Raw genomic sequence first — 21,605 nt, 5'->3', positions numbered from 1 at the left:
GTTAATGGGAATTTTTCCAGCAGTGTAAATTCTCATATGGAGACACAGTGAATGTTTTTTTTGTTTTAATGAATAGAAATATTTTATGGTGAAATCCTCTGTTCCTCAGTGAATTTTTTAAGTCTTCTGTGTGCACAAAAGATCCTGGAGCAAAAGAAACAGAGCATTGCCTCTGTGTGTTTGAATATTTGGTTTTTGGTATTTTCCCCATTAAAAATACCCAACAGTGGTATCAGAGCAGGCTTAGGCTCTTTAAAAAAAAGTTAAAGAAGCTGAAGGGAGAAGGTTGTTGCTGCAGCAAAACTTCTCAGGCAGACAGAAGACTCAGACAACAAAGGATTCAGGTATTCTTCATAGCTATCTTGTTTGTTATTGAAGAGACAGTCAGTGTTTTAAATACACAGTCAAGGAATGGCCAGCACAAGCACTGGTATGGGTTTGTTTAACACCCAGCTCCCACAGTTTAATGGGAAGAACTATGACTACTGGTCAATAACTATGACAGCTCTGCTTGCTTCCCAAGATTTATGGGAAATAGTTGAAGAAGGCTTTGAAGAACCAGCAGATGAAACTGAGTTCAATGCATTAACTCAAGGAGAGAAGGATCTGCTGAAGAACAATAGGAAGAAAGATTCAAAAGCCCGTGTGTTGTTGTATCTAGCAGTAGACCAGAGTATGTTTCCAAGGTTAGCAGCAGCTAAGACAGCCAATGAAGCATGGCAAACCCTCAAGACAGCCTATCAAGGCATGGAGAGAGTGAAGACAGCAAAGCTACAATTGCTGAGAAAGGATTTTGAGAACTTGAACATGAAGGAGTCAGATAACATTGACTCATTCTTCACTCATGTGATTGGTGTAATCACACAAATGAGAACTCATGGAGAAACCATTGAAGACAGAAGAATTGTGGAGAAAATATTGAGAGTCTTACCCTCAAGGTTTGATGCCATAGTCACCACCATTGAAGAGACAAAGGATCTCTCAAGCTATTCAGTTGATGAGCTGCATGCATCACTGATAACACATGAGCAGAGGTTGAGTAGGAATGAAAACTCATCTCTTGAGCAAGCCTTCAAGACCCAGATGTCCTTTGGAAGAGACAGAGGTCAAGGCAGAGGAAACAAAAGAGGAAGAGGCAGAAGCCAGAATAGAGGTGGAAGGAACAACTCATCAAATGCACAAGGAAGAGGCAGCAATCCAAATCAGAACCAAGGTCAAGGCAGCAGCCAACAAAGAGAACAGTTTCATGCTCAAGGACAAAGGTATGATAAATCTAATGTTCAATGCTATTATTGCAAAAGGTATGGACATTATGCTAGTGATTGTAGAAAGAAACAGCATGATAAGAACAGCAGACAAAATGCAAATGTTACAAGAGAAAACAGCAGTCAAGACAATGTCCTGCTAGCTTGTAACATGGCTGAAACACATAGTGAGGACATATGGTTTTTAGACTCAGGTTGCAGCAACCATATGACATGGAATATAGCCCTCTTTTCAGCCTTAAATCAGAATTTGAAATCAGAGGTCACACTAGGAACTGATAGTAAAGTGTCTGTTATGGGAAAAGGAGAAATAAAAATACTTTCAAAGCAAGGAGAAAGGAAAACCATAGCAGATGTATACTATGTCCCCGGAATGAGATGTAATCTCTTGAGTGTTGGACAGCTTGTCCATAAGGGGTACAATGTTTTCTTTAAAAATGATGTATGCACCATCATGGATATACCACCCAGCAAAAGATGCATTGCTGAAGTGAAGATGACAAGGAACAGGATGTTCCCTTTGAGGATCAGGGCAGATTTGAAAAACAAAAATGAAATTGCAGCAGTTACCCAAGAGGCCTTCCAAAGCGTGCCAAAGGATGAAAATTGGTTGTGGCACTTGAGATTTGGGCATCTCAATTTTGGAGGTCTAAATTTGTTGAGTAGGAAAGGAATGGTAAAGGGATTACCATTGATAGAGAAACCGGACAGCCTATGTGAAGGCTGCATTTTGGGAAAACAACATAGAGAAAGTTTTCCATCAGGGAAAAGCATAAGGGCAAAGACACCCTTAGAGATTATCCACTCAGATTTGTGTGGACCAATGCAAGCTCCATCGTTAGCTGGCAGCCTATATTTCTTGACATTCATTGATGATTTTACAAGAAAGACTTGGATATATTTCCTCAAGAACAAAAGTGAAGTCTTTGAGAAATTCCAAAACTTCAAAGCATTTGTTGAAAACCAAAGCGGGCTGCACATTAAAGTTTTGAGAACTGATAGAGGAGGTGAATATATCTCCAAGGAATTACTAAGATTTTGTAGAGAAAATGGAATACATAAACAGTTTACAGCAAGGTACACTCCACAGCAAAATGGAGTTGCTGAAAGGAAGAACAGAACTATCATGGAGATGGCAAGGAGCATGTTGAAGGCAAAGCATTTGCCAAATGAGTATTGGGCTGAAGCTGTACATTGTGCAGTTTATATATTGAACAGGTGTCCTACAAAAGCAGTCATGAACAAAGTGCCAGAAGAGGCATGGAGTGGGAGAAAGCAAGGAGTCACCCACATGAGAGTTTTTGGGTGTGTGGCCTATGCACACATTCCAGATAAGCTAAGGAGGAAGTTGGACAGCAAAGGGGAGAAATGTTTATTCATTGGATACAGTGAGGAATCCAAAGCCTACAGGCTGTACATTCCATCTACCAAGAAGTTCTTTGTGAGCAGAGATGTTCAATTTATTGAAGAGGAAGCTTGGGATGGAAGCATAGAGAAGACAGTTAATGTTAAACACTGTTTGTCTCATGATGAAGATGAAGAGGAGGTGGCTGAAATGCATCCCCAAACAGCAGCGCCAACACAAGGACAGCAAGGGACACCATTGAGGATCAATGAGAGTGCTTCTCCAAGCACACCACAAGGAGGAAATTCAAGTGCATCTTCAAGCACTTGCACACCAAGTGAACGAGGTAAGAAGTTTAGAAATCTAAGTGAAATTTATGAAGAAGGAATGAATTCCTTATTTGCCTTGTATTGTCATGTTGATGATCCTATTCATTTTGAAGAAGCTATTAAAGATAAGAAATGGATAGAAGCTATGGATGAGGAAATTAATGCCATAGAGAGAAACAAAACATGGGATTTGGTTGAGTTACCAAAAGGCAAAGAAGTCATTGGTGTAAAATGGGTCTATAAGACCAAGAGCAATGCTGAAGGCAAGATAGAAAGGCACAAGGCAAGGCTGGTTGTCAAAGGGTACAAGCAGCAGTATGGGAGAGATTATGAGGAGACTTTCGCCCCGGTTGCAAGAATGGAAACCGTGAGAGCAGTGCTGTCCATAGCAGCACAAAACAAATGGAAAGTCTACCAAATGGATGTGAAATCAGCATTCCTAAATGGAGTGTTAATGGAAGAGGTCTATGTGGAACAGCCTCTCGGATATGAGAAGAAAGGTGAAGAGCACAAAGTGTGCAAATTGAAGAAAGCTCTTTATGGGCTGAAGCAAGCGCCAAGAGCATGGTACAGCCGGATAGATTCATATCTATTAGATAATGAATTTGACAAATGTGAAGGAGAACCCACAGTCTACATCAAAGAAAAGGATGGTAAAATTTTAATTGTTGTCTTATATGTTGATGATGTGATTTTCACAGGTAATGATGATCAGCTCATTAAAAATTTTAAATCAGTCATGAAGGATGAATTTGAAATGACTGACATGGGTTTCTTGAGATACTTCTTAGGCATAGAAGTAGATCAAAATGAAAAAGGAATTTTTATATCTCAAGCAAGATATGTAAATCAAGTTCTGGGCAGATTTAACATGCAAGAATGCAAGGCAGCAATCACTCCCACAGTAATGGGATTAAAACTCAGCAGAGAGGACAGCAGCAAGGATTTTGATCCTAGCTTGTATAAAAGTATTGTGAGCAGCCTTATGTATTTAACAGCAACTAGGCCTGATTTAATGTATGCAGTTAGTTTAATTTCCAGGTTCATGGAGAGGCCGAAGGAGGCACATTGGCAGGCAGCAAAGAGAATTTTGAGGTATGTCAAAGGTACCAAAATGTTTGGAATTTTATATCATGCCTCAGAACATTCAGATTTGGTTGGATACACAGACAGCGATTGGGCTGGAAGTGTAGATGATCGGAAGAGCACTTCCGGTTATGTTTTTAATATGGGTTCAGGAGCCATTTCATGGGCTTCTAAGAAGCAGTCCATTGTAGCATTGTCTACAGCAGAGGCTGAATATGTGGCAGCTACAGCAGCAGCATGTCAAGCAGTGTGGATGAGAAGAATGTTGAGAAGCTTAGGCCAAGAGCAGGCAAAAGCGACAGTGATTTTTTGTGACAATAGCTCAGCTATTGCTTTGTCAAAGAATTCAGTGTTTCATAAGAGAACGAAACACATTGATACAAGGTTTCACTACATCAGAGAATTGGTGAACAATGGAGAAATTGTCCTAGAACATTGCAGGACTCAAGAACAGGTAGCAGACATCTTGACAAAGCCATTGGATCAGAAGAGCTTTGAATTTTTGAGAAAGTGTCTCGGTATGACCGAATGCCCAGCTGTTGAAATTAAAGGGGAGTGTTGAAATATAATTTCAACGCAGCCGTACGCTCCCCAAAACCGCCAGCAAAAACCACAAACCGGTTTAAAGATTTCTCGGACCGCCTACCTGCAGAGAATGGTTTTCGTACACAAGGGCCCGAGAAAATGTGGAGCTGACACGTGGTTCAGCCCTGACGTAACGCAACGTCATTTTCTCGGAGGATAAAGTTCAACACTTGTTGGTCCTCTGATATTGTTCTCCACCGTTGGATTTGCTCCCGTGTTCTCCGCCGTTGATCACCTGGAGCTGCATACGAACCCACATCAATTCAATGTTTTGCGTGGAGTAAATTAAAAGCATGGTTGACCATACCTTTCATTAATGCTTGTCATAAACTTAGGTGAATAGTTAAGTTTTTTACATAGGGCACGTAATGCATTTAGTTTTATATATACTACATATATTTATTTAAGTGTTGACCATATGTAATGTAAAAAAAAGGGGCCACGGTAATATAGAGTTTTTACGCATTATGTTTTATATAGCGAGCAAAACATATATGCTTGAGTTTTTGCTCATTGTATTTTTGAAAAAGGGAAAACACACAGCAGTGTGTAGAAAAACAAGAACAGGGGTGTGAGTTTTTTTTGGCGATGTAATTTTTTTTGTGTTGGCCATAGCGAAAAACCATGTGTGGTTTTGCACATCAGTGCATAAGGAAAATGGTGGAGCGAATTTTGTAAGCCTGTGTAAGTTTTGCTTTTACAGCAGTATGTAAAATTGTTTTACACCAGTAAATGTGAATGGAGGTTTTACAGCAGTAAATGTTAATGGGAATTTTTCCAGCAGTGTAAATTCTCATATGGAGACACAGTGAATGTTTTTTTTGTTTTAATGAATAGAAATATTTTAAGTCTTCTGTGTGCACAAAAGATCCTGGAGCAAAAGAAACAGAGCATTGCCTCTGTGTGTTTGAATATTTGGTTTTTGGTATTTTCCCCATTAAAAATACCCAACAAAATATATAAAAACATATGTTTCTCCTCTTCATTTAGTGAATCATAACTAATTCTAAGGGTTTGCTGTATATCAGGAAGTCCATGAATCCTGCTCAATATGCACTCCCAGTAAGTATTATCACTGTTTACATGAAAAAGACTCCCTAATACTTTTAGGGATAAAGGCAATCCATTGCAAATCCCTAAAATGCTCTCTAACAAATTTTGAAAACCAGGGAGTGGATCGGGCTGGCAAAAAGCATGGCGGCAGAAGAGCTCCATTGAGTGTTTTCTATTAAGGCCACTTAACTTGTAAATAGATGAATCTTGTATTCTTGACCTTAGAAGAACAGTCTTGTCCCGGGATGTAATCAAAATGAAGCAATTTGAGGGAAAGGTATATTTAACTTCATCTGGCAAAAGTGCATCCAACTGATCCACATGATCTACATCATCAAAAATTAGCATGCAGCTGTGAGAAAAGGATTGCAAATGCTTTATAAGCAACTTTTTACCTTCATCAATACTGTCTATTTTCGCATCAAATCCCAACAATCTCTGAAGAAGTTTCTTCTGCAAACCAACTAAAGAGCTTCCTCCGCTTTTAGCTGCATTTCTAACATCAAATAGAAAGCAGGATTTACGATAGTGGGAACTCCTCCGATTGAAGAGTTCTTTTGCCAGCGTCGTCTTTCCTATTCCACCTAACCCTACAATCCCCGCGACCTTCGGTTTATTTTTAGGCAGTTCGCACAAGAAACCTTCGAAATGTTTCAGCTTCTCATCCAAACCCGTTGGATGATCGGCCACAAAGACCTTTTTCTCTTTCTTTTTGACCTTTTTCAACAGAAGTTCAACCAGCTTCTCCAGCAGCACGCCCTCGTCGCTGGTTATTCAAAACAAAATATATATAACTAGTGAGAAACAAACATCCATCTATATATTTTAAAATAGCTAGCATAAAGTAATATGATAACGGGAGTGTTGAATTCTCACCCATCAAAAGCGGCCAGCTCAAAACCGCTTATTTCTGAAACAGTAGCAAGAGCCTTTCTCCAATTTTCGATAGTATTGGAGCTGTGGCGTGGCTTCTTTTCGAGCTCACGTATGGCTTTAGCGTACACTCCATCTTTGCCCCGAAGATCACCAGGTTTAACGTTATAGAACACTGGAATGATTGGAGCCTTCGATTCCAACATGTCGACAAGCTCATCGAGACACCAGCTAGACTCCGCATAACCAGGGGAGAAAATAGCCACATGAACAGCGGCTGTTGCAATAGCATCTTTTATCTGAGTACTTATGTCTTCTCCCTCTTGCATTCCTTGGATGTCTAGAAAGGCTTCCACACCATGCACAAGAAGGCGGTGGTAGAGATGACTGGCAAACGTCTTCTTCACATCGGGACCGCGATGGTTTATAAACACATCGCGCCCATAATATTTGCTGCTCTTGACATTGATATCATCAGCTGTGGAGACGGAGGTCGATGGCTCAAAGTCATTAGCAGATGGAGGGTGATAGGGAGGAGGAGCCGGACTTTCAATTTCAATTTCAATTTCAGAGAATGAAGTTGCAGGTGATGGGTATGCCATTGCTATCTGGAGTATGAAAATAGAAACAGGAAGCAAATTGCCGAGGAAGGAGCCTAGTTATGAATGGGAGGAAAAAATGCAGAAAGAATGCAGAGACGTATATACAGACATTAAACAGACAGATGAAACGCTTTAATTTTAGTCGTCATTATGAGGGGCCACTACATTATTGACTCATAATACACTTAGATTTAACTAGGGCTCTTTATCCGGCGCGTATTCTGGAATAGTTAAGATTCTGGATTTTTTTAATAATATAATTTTAATTTTTTTTAATTATAATTTAAAATGAATAAAATTGTAAATACTAATGATTAAGATTAAATATAAATTTAAACATTAAAAAAATTATAATTCCGCTCATTCTTCCCTCAAAATTCCAAATCATTCAGGAAAAAAATGGAAATCCTATCACGTTTAAACTTTTACCTTTGTTTAATGTCTGATGTTTCAACGTAGATTCCGTTTAAACGCATAGCCTATATATTTGTACCACAACTTGACCAGGGTGTTTACTCAAAAAAGAAACGACCGCAACAATCAACTCAATATGGTTTGAAATTTGACACGCATCTACCTACAGGAGTTAGATCTCTCCGGAGCGTGGATTGAAAGCACAAGATGTTATTGGTCATTGTTGCGTGTTCAATTGGTATAGGTAATCAGCAATGCAAAATGGCCATTTCACGTTTATCCATGTCCCATTCATGTTAATACATGCTCCATTTTTATTGAGCATAGAGGCGTTTACAGGTTTACAATGAGTAAATTTGATGATGATGATGATGATGATGATGATGATGATGATGATGATGATGATGATGATGATGATGATGATGATGATGATGATGATGATGATGATGATGATGGTTTTAAATTAATAATAAAAAATTAAATTTTGCATTTCACGTTTATCCATGTCCCATTCATGTTAATACATGCTCCATTTTTATTGAGCATAGAGGCGTTTACAGGTTTACAATGAGTAAATTTGATGATGATGATGATGATGATGGTTTTAAATTAATAATAAAAAATTAAAGCAATAAAAATAATAAAATGTAATTTGTTATAATTTGATTTTGTTATTAAATTGTGAATAGGGTTTGTGACAATATCATGGTTTATTAATATTTCACAATAAAAAAACTCAATTTATTTTATAATCAAAATATTTTATAACAATACAAAAATATTATTAATTATGGATATTCATCCCCATTTTACCAAGGATATTATTAACTTGTAAATAAGCTTTGTTACAATACCATGGGCCTATACAATGACTTATCAATACCACATACCCAAAAAAACATCACTTATTTCACAATCAAAAAATTTAATAAAAATATAACAAGATTCTTAATCATGGATATTCAACCCCACTTTGCCATTGACATTATGAACTTGTGATAGACTTTGTTACAATAGCATGGATATTATTACTTTGAAAAATAGGCTTTGTTACAATACCATGGGCCAATACCATGACTTATCAATACCACATAATCAAAAAAACATCACTTATTTCACAATCAAAAGATTTAATAAAAATATAACAAGATTCTTAATCATGCATATTCACCCCCACTTTGCCATTGATATTATGAACTTGTTAATAGACTTTGTCACAATAGCATGGGCTAATACCATGGCTTATCAATGCCGCAAGCCAAAAAATAAAAATGATAACTTATTTCATAATCAAAATATTTTATAACAGTATGACAAGATTTTTAACCATGCATATTCACCCTCACTTTACCATGGATATCATTAGCTTGTAAATAGGCTTTGTTACAATACCATGGCTTATTAATACCACATGCCCAAAAGTCATTACTTATTTCACAATAAAAATATTTTATTTTAATTTTATTTTATAAAAAAATAATAATAATAATTGAAGCTAAAAAGAAAAAGGTTATAATTAGTTTTGAGATATATCTAAACTCTATGTCCTCGGTACTAAAAAAATTCCCATGGAAATTAAATTAAGGTTTTAATATAATTAAAAGTGAGAATACTTTTATATTAAAGATGTGAGATATATATAATACAAATAATATTAGTAAGAACCAACATATATCCATCTTAACTAAGGATCCAAGAGATGACAACAACTAAAGTGAAGGGAAGAGAGGGGGAGGGGGAGAGAGGGAGGGAGATAGCAACGAAGCTAGAGAGAGAGAGAGAGTGATGGGGGGGGGGGGGGAGAGAGAGAGAGAGGGAGTGATGGGGGGGGGGAGAGAGAGAGAGGGAGTGATGGGGGAGAGAAGGAAGAAAGAACAAAGACATAGAGAGATAGAGGTGGAAAGAGAGAGAAGTGACAAGGGAGAGATGGACACAGAGTGAGGAAGAGGGGAGAGGAGGAAAAAGACATAGGGAGAGAAGGGCAAGAGAGAGAAAGGAAGGCACAAAGATCGAGGGGAGAGATAGTGGGAGGCATAGAGATGGAGGGGAGAGAGCGAGAGAGAGAGAGTGATGGTGGGGAGAGACAAAGGGAAGAGGGAGAGAAAGGGGGAGAGAAGACTCAAGAGAGAGAAGGAGAGAGAGATGGATTTGGAGGGAGAGAGAGAGGGAAGGAAGAAGAAAGACATAGAGGGAGAAAGGTACAAAGAGAGAGGGAGTGACAAGGGAGCAATGGAGAGAGAGTGAAGGAGAGAGGGTAGCGGGAGGCAGGATAGAGAGAAGGTGAGAAAGGGAAGAGAGAGAGAGAGAGAGAGAGAGAGAGAAGGGGAAGCGAGAGACGCGAAGAGGAGAGGGAGGGAGAGAGTGTGTATGTTTGGGGGTTGAGATAGAGAGAAGAAATAAGAAAGAGACATATAGATACAAATACATATATTATATAGTATTATATAACCAGCCTAGATCCATCTTAACCTGGATTTATTAAGTTGTGAGAGGGATCAAATCTCTTGAGGTGCAAAGCTTTCCTGAAGTTTTGCACTCATAAAAGAGGTTTGCACTTTGAGAGATTGGATCCCTTTCAACCCTTGATAAATCTAGGTTAAGATGGATCTAGACTAGTATTAACATTCATAAATGACTCATCAAAGTTAACTAAAAAAAAAACCATTGTCAAACTTGGTTTTTTTCTCTTTTTCTTTTAAATACAAAATAATATAATTTTTTAAACCCTAATTAAAATAATTTGAGTTTTTTAAACATTAATTATTTTTTACCTTATTCTAAATATTTTTGTTACTCATATTATATATATTTTTGTTATTTGTACTTTAAGTGTAGTGTGTTTTTAGTTTGTGTTAAAGTTAAAGTATCTTTAAAGATCAATATTCTTTCTTATGTTATTGAAGTTTGTAATAATGATGAATTACATGTTTTGAGTAATTATTTGAAATTAAAAGATCCTTAACTAGCAATTGCACCAAATGTTGTAAAGGAGATGTTGTAAGGCATAAATTCTAGAAGAATCGTGCATATAAAAACTGATTGAAGATAAAAATTAATAAACAAAATACTATTCAAAGTTAAAAGATAAAGAATAAAGAGGTGGAGCACTAGGGTTTTCGTGTTTCTGCTAGGGTTCTAAGAACCTAACATCGCTACTTTGTATATCGTCGAAAACTTTTCCCTGAGCACCTGACCGGCTTCAGATTGTTGCGCTGACACATGGAATGAATGCAACTGCAAGGGGGGAGAGATCCCCTCCTGCCAAAATATTGTGAGTGGTGAAACAAGTTCACAGGGCGCGCAAACCACAAGCACACAGAACGGTCACAGAAAAGGACCTCCTGTCCTCAGAATCCAATGGCAAGCTAGCATGCGTGGCCATTGCCTCCTAAGGAAGCAAGGAAGCCTCACTTTGTCATACCCAGGAACAAACTAGAGAACTACAGGATATATATGAAGGACGACGCAATGATCTGTAAACTTATAAGAGTCGAGCCAACTAAACAGGATCTAGTTAAGTGGATTAAGGATAAATGGAAACCAAAAGGCCGCATCAAGCTGAAATTGGGGCTATGGGATTATTTACAGTAATTTTCTCCGACGTGGAGGACAAGCTATTCATGAGACACTGGGAGGAGTGTTATAATCCAAATCTGGAAAAATTCATAATGGCCTTGGTATAGGTTCGCCTCTTTGGCCTCCCAGTGGACTTCTGGGATTCGAACATCCTGAAGGGTATTGGGAACTCCATAGGAAGTTTTGTGAAAGTTGCAAACTCCATGAGAAGTGAAAGGTACACATCTTATGTAATGATTTGTGTTTATATGAATATAACAAAACCTTTTCTGGAATCCATTGAACTAGAATACCATGAGGAGGTATGGCAACAACCCATTGACTACAAGCATATCCCCTTCGTAGATGCCATGAATATGGCCATCTGTTCCGAGACTGCCCAATGAACCAGTCTGAGACCTAGGAGCCATTCAAAGCTAATAACTCAGGGAAATCACAAGAAGGGAGGAGGGATTTCAGGAAGTACAGAGGAAAAGGCGAACTCAAAATAACCCTCATACCTCGACCCAACCGTGGCCAAGAAAAGGTCCACAAAACAGCAACTAGTATGACATCCTACAGGAGGAGGAAGAATCAAGGGAAGGCCAGATGGAAGCAACAAGTCTAGATAACCAACCAGCACAACAAAAGGAGGGAAATAGCACCAAAAGAAAGGCTAAGGAGGAAATATCTTACAAAGAGGTTATGGAACAACCAATGGAACAAGCCAACATGGAAATTGACAGTCCAAGAGAAGATATAAGCAATGAAGAGCAAGTCTTACACAGGTTGTTGAATGAGTGGAGGCATTTGGATGAGCATTTCATATCGGAGGACCATAAGAAAATTTACAAAGAAACATTCCAACAATACAAAGAAAAACGGGGGACAGGTGGATCAATTCAACCAGAGAAACTGGGATCATAAATCAGGTTTGGGGGAGCAAGGATCCCCAAGGAAAGGAGGGAAGAAACGAGGAAGGAAAAACTTAAATGAGACCATCAAAATTATAGGAGAAGCGTCGGTGAACTCTAGAAGGGTGGCGCTGCTGTCAGCGGTATTCCCTTAACTCAACAAATTGTCCAAATAATAATTACATCCTGGAATATAAGAGGCCTTAACAATAAAGGCAAACAAGGTTGCTTGAAAGAGAGACTTAAGAAAGAAAAGCCCAATATCATGGTGATCCAAGAAACCAAGATCTCAGAAGTCAAACTCAAAGACATCATGAATACCTTCAAGACGCACTATGAAGTCATAGCCCAGGATGTCAGGGGCAGTGCATGCGGACTTGCCATCTTATGGAACCTGATGGATATATGTTTTGAAGATCGGGCAAGTTGACCCAAAATCCTCTCTTGGAGATTTAGACATATTGGATCTAAAGATTGGACCTTGCTAATAGGATTCTATGGACCTCATATTCCTAGAGACAAAGAGGTTTTCCTTCAAAACCCATAAAATATGAGCAGATATTATCGAGACGACTTATGGATTGTTAGGGGAGATTTCAATACGATTACATCCCTAGAGGAGAAAAAGGTGGAATCAAATGTCACGACGTAGACATGGAAATGTTTAAGACGTAAACATTGAATTGTTCAAAGACCTGATCACCGAGCTCCACCTCATTGAAATGCTGACCAATAATGGAATCCACACCTGGAATAATAGAACAAGGGGACTACACCATATTGCATCGCGTCTGGATTGTTTTCTCAATTCTGGTTTATGAGCAGGTAATTAGCCACAACATCTTGGAAGCATCCATTCTCCCTTGTATGGGATCAGATTGCTGGCCAATTTTGTTGGAGATTGACCTAAAAGCAGGTCCTAAAAACCCTCCCTTCATATTTGAATCCTTTTGTCTCAGGGACCCTAAGTTGATGCAGAAAGTGGAAGAATGGTGGAAGAAAAGTGTGGAATTGGCAGGAACCATATGCGCACATTCCAATTGAAGGTTTAAGGAAATAAAAAGAAATATTAAGAAATGGAACCGAGAAGAGTTTGGGCACATTATGAGATACCAACACAAGCTGACTAACAAGATGGAAAAAATCCAACAACAAATCCTAAGCCAAGGCAGGATAGAACACCAGTGAAAGGCAAAGGGAGGATCATCAACTAGCAGGAAGAATGATGAAAAAAGGAAGAGATCATATGTAAGAAAAAATCCAGAGTTAACTGGTTATGATAAGCGAAAAGAAACACCCATTTCTTTCAAAAATCAGTTATCCAACATCGCCATCACAATAGGATTTTTTCTCTAAAGGATGAAGCTAGAAACATAATCATCCAGCATGAGGAAATGGAGGACCTGGTCATGAACCATTTCCACTCTCTTCTCTTGGAACTAGCTCATGATAGGACTGAGGAAACTCAAAGAATCACTCAAAACATCCCCCATCTGATCTCCAGGGACCAAAACTTGGGCCTTATGAGGGTGTTATCCTTAGAGGACGTGGAGGAGGTGGTTAAAGGAATGGAGAAAAATAAATCCCCTCACCTTGATGGATTCACAGTGGAGTTATTCTAAGCGGCTTGGAAATTCATTGGAAAAGATGTGTTGGAAGTGCTAGAGGAGTCTATATGCAACCAAAAGGTATGTCCAAGCCTAAGCTCTAGTTTCTTGCTTTAATTCCTAAAAAGGAAAAATCGGAGGATCCCCAAGGGTTTAGATCGATTTCCTTATGTAATTTCATCTACAAGATTATAGCTACTGTCATTGTTAAACGCCTGAAACCTCTGCTTCCTAACCTTATTTCAACATAAAAATAGGCTTTGTAGAGGGTCGCCAGATCCTAGATGGATTCATCACTTCCAAGGAGGCAATTCGCTCCCTAAAACATCTCAGTGTCCCTAGTATGATGATCAAGCTAGACTTATACAAAGCCTATGACCATATTAGCTAGACCTTCCTTCTCAACATTCTCAAATCCTACGACTTTGATTAGAGATGGATCAACCGGATCCTTTCCATGGTGTCCTCCCCTTGTTTATTCCATCCTCCTAGTTGGCTCTTTGATCATAACTTTCAACCCCTCCCGAGGCTTGAGACAAGGCAATCCTCTATCATCGTTCCTATTCATCCTCGCAGCTAGAGGCCTAGGCACGTACCTGAAAAAGGAAGCCTAATCTTTGCAAATATGAGGTTTAAGACTATGGGAAAATGACCTCCCTATCATGCACCAGCAGGGGATCCTCTATCGTCATTCCTATTCATCCTCACAGCTGGAGGCCTAGGCACGTACCTGAAAAAGGAAGCCCAATCTCTGAAAATCTGAGGTTTAAGACTATGGGGAAATGACCTCCCTATCATGCACTAGCAGCTTTTATATGATATTATGCTCTTCTACCATGTATCCTTATGAGAAGCCTGCCGTATAGAAGAAATTCTCCAAGAATTCATGGAAGCCTCTAGGATCCTAATAAGCAATGACAAATCCTACAGTTTCTTTTTCAACACAGCAAGGAACATTCAAACCCTCTTAGCATGTGTGATAGGATTTGGAATTAGCTCTCTTCCCACCAAATACCTAGGGATGCCCCTATCTTTGCTGAAACTCTCTCCTCCATAAAATCCAAATGAAACTTAGTAATTGGACATTCCATACCCTCAACTTGGTCATTCACGCAGTCCTACTCATGGTTGTCCTCCAATCCATACCGTTTTACCAGCTCTCGGGTATGGATACTGCTAAAAAAATCTTGGACAAAAATGGCTAAGACCTTTAAAAGATTCCTTTGGGGAGGGCTCATCAGCTGAAGAAATGGGCTCTGGTTTTGTGGCCCAACTTAAGTAAGCCCAAAATGGAAGGAGGATTGGGTGTTCGGGACCCTCACACCCTGAATCAAGTAATGGGATTTAAACTCTAGTGGAGGTGGATAAGAGGAGGAGTTGATTTATGGAAACAAATTTGGGCACATAAATATGCATGCCCACCCTCACAGAAGATATCCTCAGGTATCGTTACCCACCCAAAGGATATTCAATATGGAACTTGAAAGCTCAAAACAGTGACCTTATCGATCAACACTTCTTCTGGGAAATTAGGAATGTGCAAATAACCCGATTTTGGCAGGATCCCTGGTAGTAGAGAGGAAAGATTTTTGCTAGACAATATCTGAGTGATTTTTTCCTCTATGCCTCAAACAGAAAATATCATGCATTGAATCAATATTGGAAAGAAGACTCACCAACAGAAGGATGGAGAAGATGGAAAGGCCATGAGGACTAGCCAGAACCTCTAGAATCAGACCAATGGATTCAGTTGGGAAAATAACTAGAGAATAGAAGGATCACTAGACAAGAAGGACCAGACATTCTTAGGTGGGGATACACTACAAGGGGCACTTTCAGCATCTAGGAGGCATATAGATTAAAGGCAAGAGAACCAACAAACTATTTGGAAAAAAATCTTAGGGGGAAGGTGGTGGTTGAAAGTGGCCTTATTTCTTTAGCTGGTTTGTAGGGGCAGAATCCTAATCTGGGATCAACTCCAAAAAAGAGGTATCTATATACCCTCATACTCTATCCTCTATGTTTCTCATATTGAGGACCTAGAACACCTTATAAATTTGTGCTCGTTTTCCACTCAAACATAGAATCAAGTGGAATATCTATTTGGCAGAATGTATCAGGATCCCCAAAGCATTAGAGAATCCATTCTTCTTTAGTGACAAGGCCTCTTCTCCAGCCCAATCCTTAACTGGAACTGGGACTTAGTTCCAAGCTTTACTCTTTGGGCCATCTGGAAAGAGTGAAACAACAGGATCTTCAAGAGCACAGGACAAATTCAGGAGCTAGTGTGGGAAGCAATAGTTCAAAACATTTGTGAAACCATTCTGGTAGAGAAATGACTAGAAAATCACTCCCCAAGAGGTTAGAATTCTTAAATGCATAAAACTTGCGTTAGCAACGATTACCCCAGACTCCTGGAAACCGATTCCAAGCATAGTGGCTTCAACTCAAATCTTCATCACCCCACTAGATGGATTCACAAAATTAAGTTTTGATGGAGCCTCGAAAGGAAAACCAGGTCCTGTAGGATTCAACAGACTCTTTCGGGACTATAAAGTGAAGACCAGACTCATTTATGCGTACTACTATGGTCATGCAAGGAAAAACGAAGAAAAATTTTCTGGTAACGTCAAGGCCTGATCCTAGCCATCAAGATGGGATACCAAAGATAGTAGTGGAAGGAAACTCCCAACTTGTAATAAATACTCTCAAGAAATTTAGTCAGAGGACTAATTCAGATAAGAATAGCCATAGTTGGAGGACTTCTAGGTTGGTTTTGGAGCTGGGGGATCTTATTCAGAACTTTGACTATGTCATCACAATGCATGTGAGGTGGGAAGGAAATCGAGCTGCTGACTTCCTCAAAAACTGGGGATGTTCACACAAAACCAAACCTCTGGAGTTGTCCTAGCCCCTCAACTTAGGGAAGGTCATCATGACCCATGCATGAAATTCTTCAACAGGACAAGATCAATAGTACACGGAGCCCCCTGGCTCCTAAACAGATTCCTTGATGAGGGTGTGTACTGGATCCTCAGTGCATTCACCTTAATTAAATGTGCCCTCAAAGGACAAACCCATCACCTTCCACATGTGTGGAAAGGCTGACAACGTTGCCTCATGCATGAGGGGATATAATAATATTGCGGGTGGTGGTAGGGGGAGCCACTCAAGGCATAGGCATCTGTTAGTTTTCATGCAGTGGTTCAAAGGCGAGTTGTTGGTCTTGGCTCAAAGGGATTTGGCGGACGGTGTTAGCTGTTATGGAGAAAGACCTGAAATGGTGTGCCTTCATCCTCCCTTAGCATTGGTTATTTGGTATGTAGTCTCCTACCTTTCCTTTTCCTCCTTGAAGAGAGTCTTCTGGGTAAAATACTTGGGTCTGTTGAAATATGGCAACAAGAATACTCCAATTTAATTTGTCCTTGAATTAAATTGTAAATTAAAATTGAATTTAGTCTTAACAGCTACTTGGAAATAATTAATCAATTTATTTTAAATTAATTAGTTGGAGAAATTCAAGTTAGAAGTCTTTCTGAAGTCATGCAGGAGTTATCCCTTAAATTAAGGAGATAAGATTGAGTTATATTTGAGTTGTAATTAGTTAACTCAGTTTACTGAGTTAAGTCCAGTTAAATTAGTTCCAAACTGTTTGAGGAACTAACAGAGAGTTAACAGTCAGTTGATGCATGCGTGCACTCTACTAGTGCTACTCTAGTTAACTAAAGATTCCCTCATCAGAAACTCATGCATGTCTATTCTGAGAAAGACCTAGTTGAGATTAATTTCAAGGATAGTGTACTATCAATTGCATGTGTTTTCACAAAGAGAAAACACATGCATGCAGTCAAGGATTTAATCTTTGAGGATTGCACAATTTTGGTGAGGAAGATCATCCACTTGGTAAGATGAGAATCAACCCAGAGGAACAACACAAGGAAATAGGAGCTTGGAGGGTAGAGAGGAAGGCTTGAGAGAAGCCAATATTTCCTGTGAGCATCTGTGAGGATTGTACTGAAAGCTGGCTAGCTGTGAGAGCTAAGGCTTTGTATAATTCCTATGTATTTCCACCTTGTATGATAATAAAGATAGTAGGGTTTTTAGCTGAGGCTTTCCCCAAATTATTCTCATGTGTATTGTGCATTGATTCTTCTTCTTTTGGTTATATTGTTCAGGTCGATCTTTAAGCTTCCGCAAATTGATAGTAGAAGTAGGTTATTGTATTCTGCTTTGATTTATATTGCATTATCGGGTTAACCTAGATCAGATTTTCTACAGGGTCAATCTGGTCCGAAGTCACGAAGATTATAGGGGGTGAGTCATGTTTTGATAGTGCATGCATCTATTCATTGGTTAAATTATAGTAATTGGGCTAGTCATGCTCCTGTTTCTATTATGTTTAGCATCTTATTTTCCCGAAGGGGACTAATTCAAGGCCTCCTCATGGTAATAGACCCCATGGCATTGTATCTGTCTAAGGTAGACTTTGTTGGGATTTGGGGTAGCCTAGTGAAGTCTCGGGTCTATGGCTGTTAGAATTCTGAGTCGAGTCGGGATGGGTTGGTGCTAGGAAAACTGGGGTGGGGGGGCTATGATGTTGCCAAGACACCCTGACTGCCCAGTGGGAGCAAACCTTTAGGCCCTTTCCCTATGAGTTGGTCTGTGTTTAGTCAGCCTCATAAAAATGAAGGTCATGTGGTCATCAAGTTCTTTGAGTTTTAATTGAAAGGTAGGTGTCTGATTACTGGTTTCTGTATAAGGAGATGGAACCCCTTTCTGTTTCGGGGAACATTGTTAAATTTTTTTTTGAAGAAAGGAAGACCATTAAGACCCATGTTCTAGTTTTACGAGTGTTTGTTGGTCTCTGGACAGGTGAGTAGGTTGGTAGCAAGACTCGAAAGTTGGGTTGTTGTGGGTTTCGTATACCACATGTGAGTACTTAGTAAAACATATCTTTTGGCTGAAAAACGACAACCATGGCTCGTGCAGCGGCTCGAACCCAAGGCCATGCCCCGCAAGGCCGTGGCAAAAATAACAAAGGAAAACAAGAAGAGGGTTGATCCAGTTCACTTGGAGGAAAACCTAGAGGCAGAAAGCCTACTTTGAGCCTCATAAATGACACAGCGGAAGCATACCATGAAGGCACAATTGAGGAAATACGAAAATCGATTGAGGAATGGGAGGAAAATCTGAACAGCCAGGCAGGTTCAATGGAAACTGATGTTGAGGGTTGGTGGATCTTGTTGCCCGATCTTGGGCATACACAAAGCGGAGTAACCCAGTTTAAAAACACCCTATTACCTTAATGTTCTATGAAAGGGATTATGGGCAAGGAATTCAAAAAAATAGAAATGAACATGGCCACTGCAGTGCAGGATTTCTCGAACTACAAGAAAGACTTCCAAAAGCTCCAGTTCTAGAAGCAAAAGCGGGATGGGCACCTCTGGCGCATAGAAAGCCACCTAACTTGCATCCTTTCTTCAACATAACTCTCGGGGTCTATTGCAAAATACCTGCACTGGTGGAATTTCCTTCAGCTGAGGAAATAGAGTAGTTATTATGATGTCCCTTTCTGAAGTTTTTGATGATGTTTACATGTATGTGAATATCTTTTACTTTTCAATGTATAGACAGTTATGCCATTAGGCAAGTAGATGGTAGGATAAGCATAGAATACAATCATATTTAGCATGGTTAGAAAGACTAAAGACTTGTCATTTTTGGATGGAATACCATGCTATTAGGTGGCCAACAGACTTGGTTTCTAGTAGGGCAAGTTGAGGCCACCTATCTATCTTTAAAACTAGTTGTAGCTTGCTGTTAAATTAATAGAAAAAGGAGGTAATACCAAGCTTAAAAAAAAAAAAGAGTTAAAAAGATAAACAAAAATCACTTATGTTTTTCCAAATTGATAGATTCTATAACATTTCCAACATAGATTGCCTCTTAATCTTCAAAGATGGTCTTTCAAGTTCTAATGGAAAATATTTGATAGATTTTGAAAAAGAACAGGTAGTAGATGACATCAGATAAACTAAATAAAATAATATTAATTCATGAACAATATGATGGCTATCTTTCCAAATCTAATTTTTCATCACAACCCCCACAAATTTCAGACATTACCAACTATTAAATGAAAATGAGCCAAACTCCCAATTATTCATAACTTTTGGTGTAAATTCTGCAACTTTAATGGGAAACTTTAGTGCACTGCTGTTGATAATGTTCAATATCTCCAATGTTTCCTTTGAGAATATCATCTCTGAAATTGTAAAGAAATATTTTGAATTGCACTAACACTAACAACAAACTATTTTAGCATTTTGCATTTCCGTCTCAGAAGTACAGGGTTTCACCTCTTGGTGGCAAAAATACTAATCTGTGTTATAACTTCTTATATATATCATAGATTTACATTGACAATTGCAACATAACATTGCAACAATTTACGTGATGAAGAACCCTCTACATGGTTGAAGATACTTTTTATTCACACAATCCAATAAACCATCAACCACCTATAACTTGACCAACTGAAAACTACCCAACAAGAATTAATTAAAAACAAACAATAACTTAAAACATTTATTTTAACATAATATTTTTTTATTTTTATTTTTATTTCAAATTTATCTTAACTACTGAACAAAAATTGATAAAACAAAATAAAAGTAAAAAATTATTTTAAAAATAGAGTTAGTTTTATTTATTTTATTTTATGATCACCTCTCATTGATTTTGAATTTATGACAATTTTTACCTCAAAATTGTTTCTTTCTAACAAATAGTTCTCCCTTTTCCAACAATTTTGTAAATTATTTTATGCTGATAGGGATTATTGTCATTTGTGTAACATTGGCAAACCTTCGATTTTAAACTACATTTTTGTCATATTCTTTTCATAAAAAATATTCTATTTTATGCAATATAAAAGCTTAGTATTTTTGTCACCCTCACTAATCCACACATATCTACTTTTAAGGTGTCGTTAATTATCTTCTTTGTTAGGAAGATAATGTCTCTCTTGTTCTAGTTCTCTAAGAATGGGAGTGGTTAGTACATCCTTGGAGAAGACCCGATTGCAATTAATATACAAGGATTTTATGCTATGTTCCACTTCATTTAAATAGGATAATTAATTTTTTTTATGATGTTGAGACCATCCTTTCACGGGATGTTTTAATCTCGAAATGTTTTTTGCAAATTGAGCCATATAGTTGAGAACAATTATTCTTTTGCAGGTTGAGATCTTAATTGGAGCAAGAAATTGTAATAGTTTCTCTATTCATCTGATTAATGCAAAGAGGTTCTTTTCCCAATTGGGTTCCCATCGAAATCATTGTATATTTGTGGTTTTTCTTATTGCATGTCTATGCATGTTGTTCTAAATTGTGATTTTCATTTTGCAGATCAGTTTTGTAGAATTGCGTCTCTTGATTTTAGATTAAATTTCTTGAGCAATTTCAATTCTATTAAAATTTATACATGGTATCAGAGCCTTAAAATCCCATTGGAACCAATATTTCGAACTTGTCTCTTAGGATTTTCAAAGTAGCAGCTTTAATACCACAATTTTCCTTTAGGATTGAGAGAATGTCTTTCAACAGATTGGGATTGGAGTATGCCCTGGAGGGTAGCTTGAATTTCATATCCCAGAAGGATCAAATGGAGGCGGTGCTTGATGATAATGGTGTGTTAGAATATGTTAAATTTATTATTGCAAAACCCCAGTAGTATGATGCACAACAATTATAAGGATGTTGAAAAGGCGAGAAGAATTATTTTTGAAGGTGTGAGAGACCATGTGGTCTCAAATATCCACAACAAAGACACCATTTTCTATGTGGAAGACACTGACTAAGCTATTTGAAAATAATAGTGAACATAGAAAATTAACCCTTAAAGACAAACTTTAAAACATCAAGATGCAAAAGAATGATACTATCTCGCAATATCTCTCAAAATTTACACAAG

General features: G+C 38.4%; 1 protein-coding gene across 1 annotated transcript; it reads right to left on the bottom strand.

Annotated features, from left to right (window-relative positions):
- Nucleotides 1-5,596: 5,596 nt before the first annotated feature.
- On the bottom strand, nt 5,597-7,138 carry LOC149212828 (disease resistance protein Roq1-like). Its single transcript, XM_089388836.1, has 3 exons — nt 6,540-7,138; nt 5,777-6,429; nt 5,597-5,652 (listed from the first exon to the last, which is right to left on the bottom strand). The coding sequence occupies exons 1-3, from the start codon at nt 7,136-7,138 to the stop codon at nt 5,597-5,599; spliced, it is 1,308 nt and encodes a 435-aa protein (XP_089244962.1).
- Nucleotides 7,139-21,605: the final 14,467 nt, after the last annotated feature.

Source organism: Pinus tabuliformis, chromosome 1_1 (assembly GCF_031772625.1).
Source record: "Pinus tabuliformis cultivar Carrire ecotype Pingquan chromosome 1_1, CPIR1, whole genome shotgun sequence".
NCBI lineage: Eukaryota > Viridiplantae > Streptophyta > Pinopsida > Pinales > Pinaceae > Pinus > Pinus tabuliformis.
Note: the sequence above shows the minus strand (reverse complement) of the source record. Positions and strands in the feature narration are given on the sequence as shown.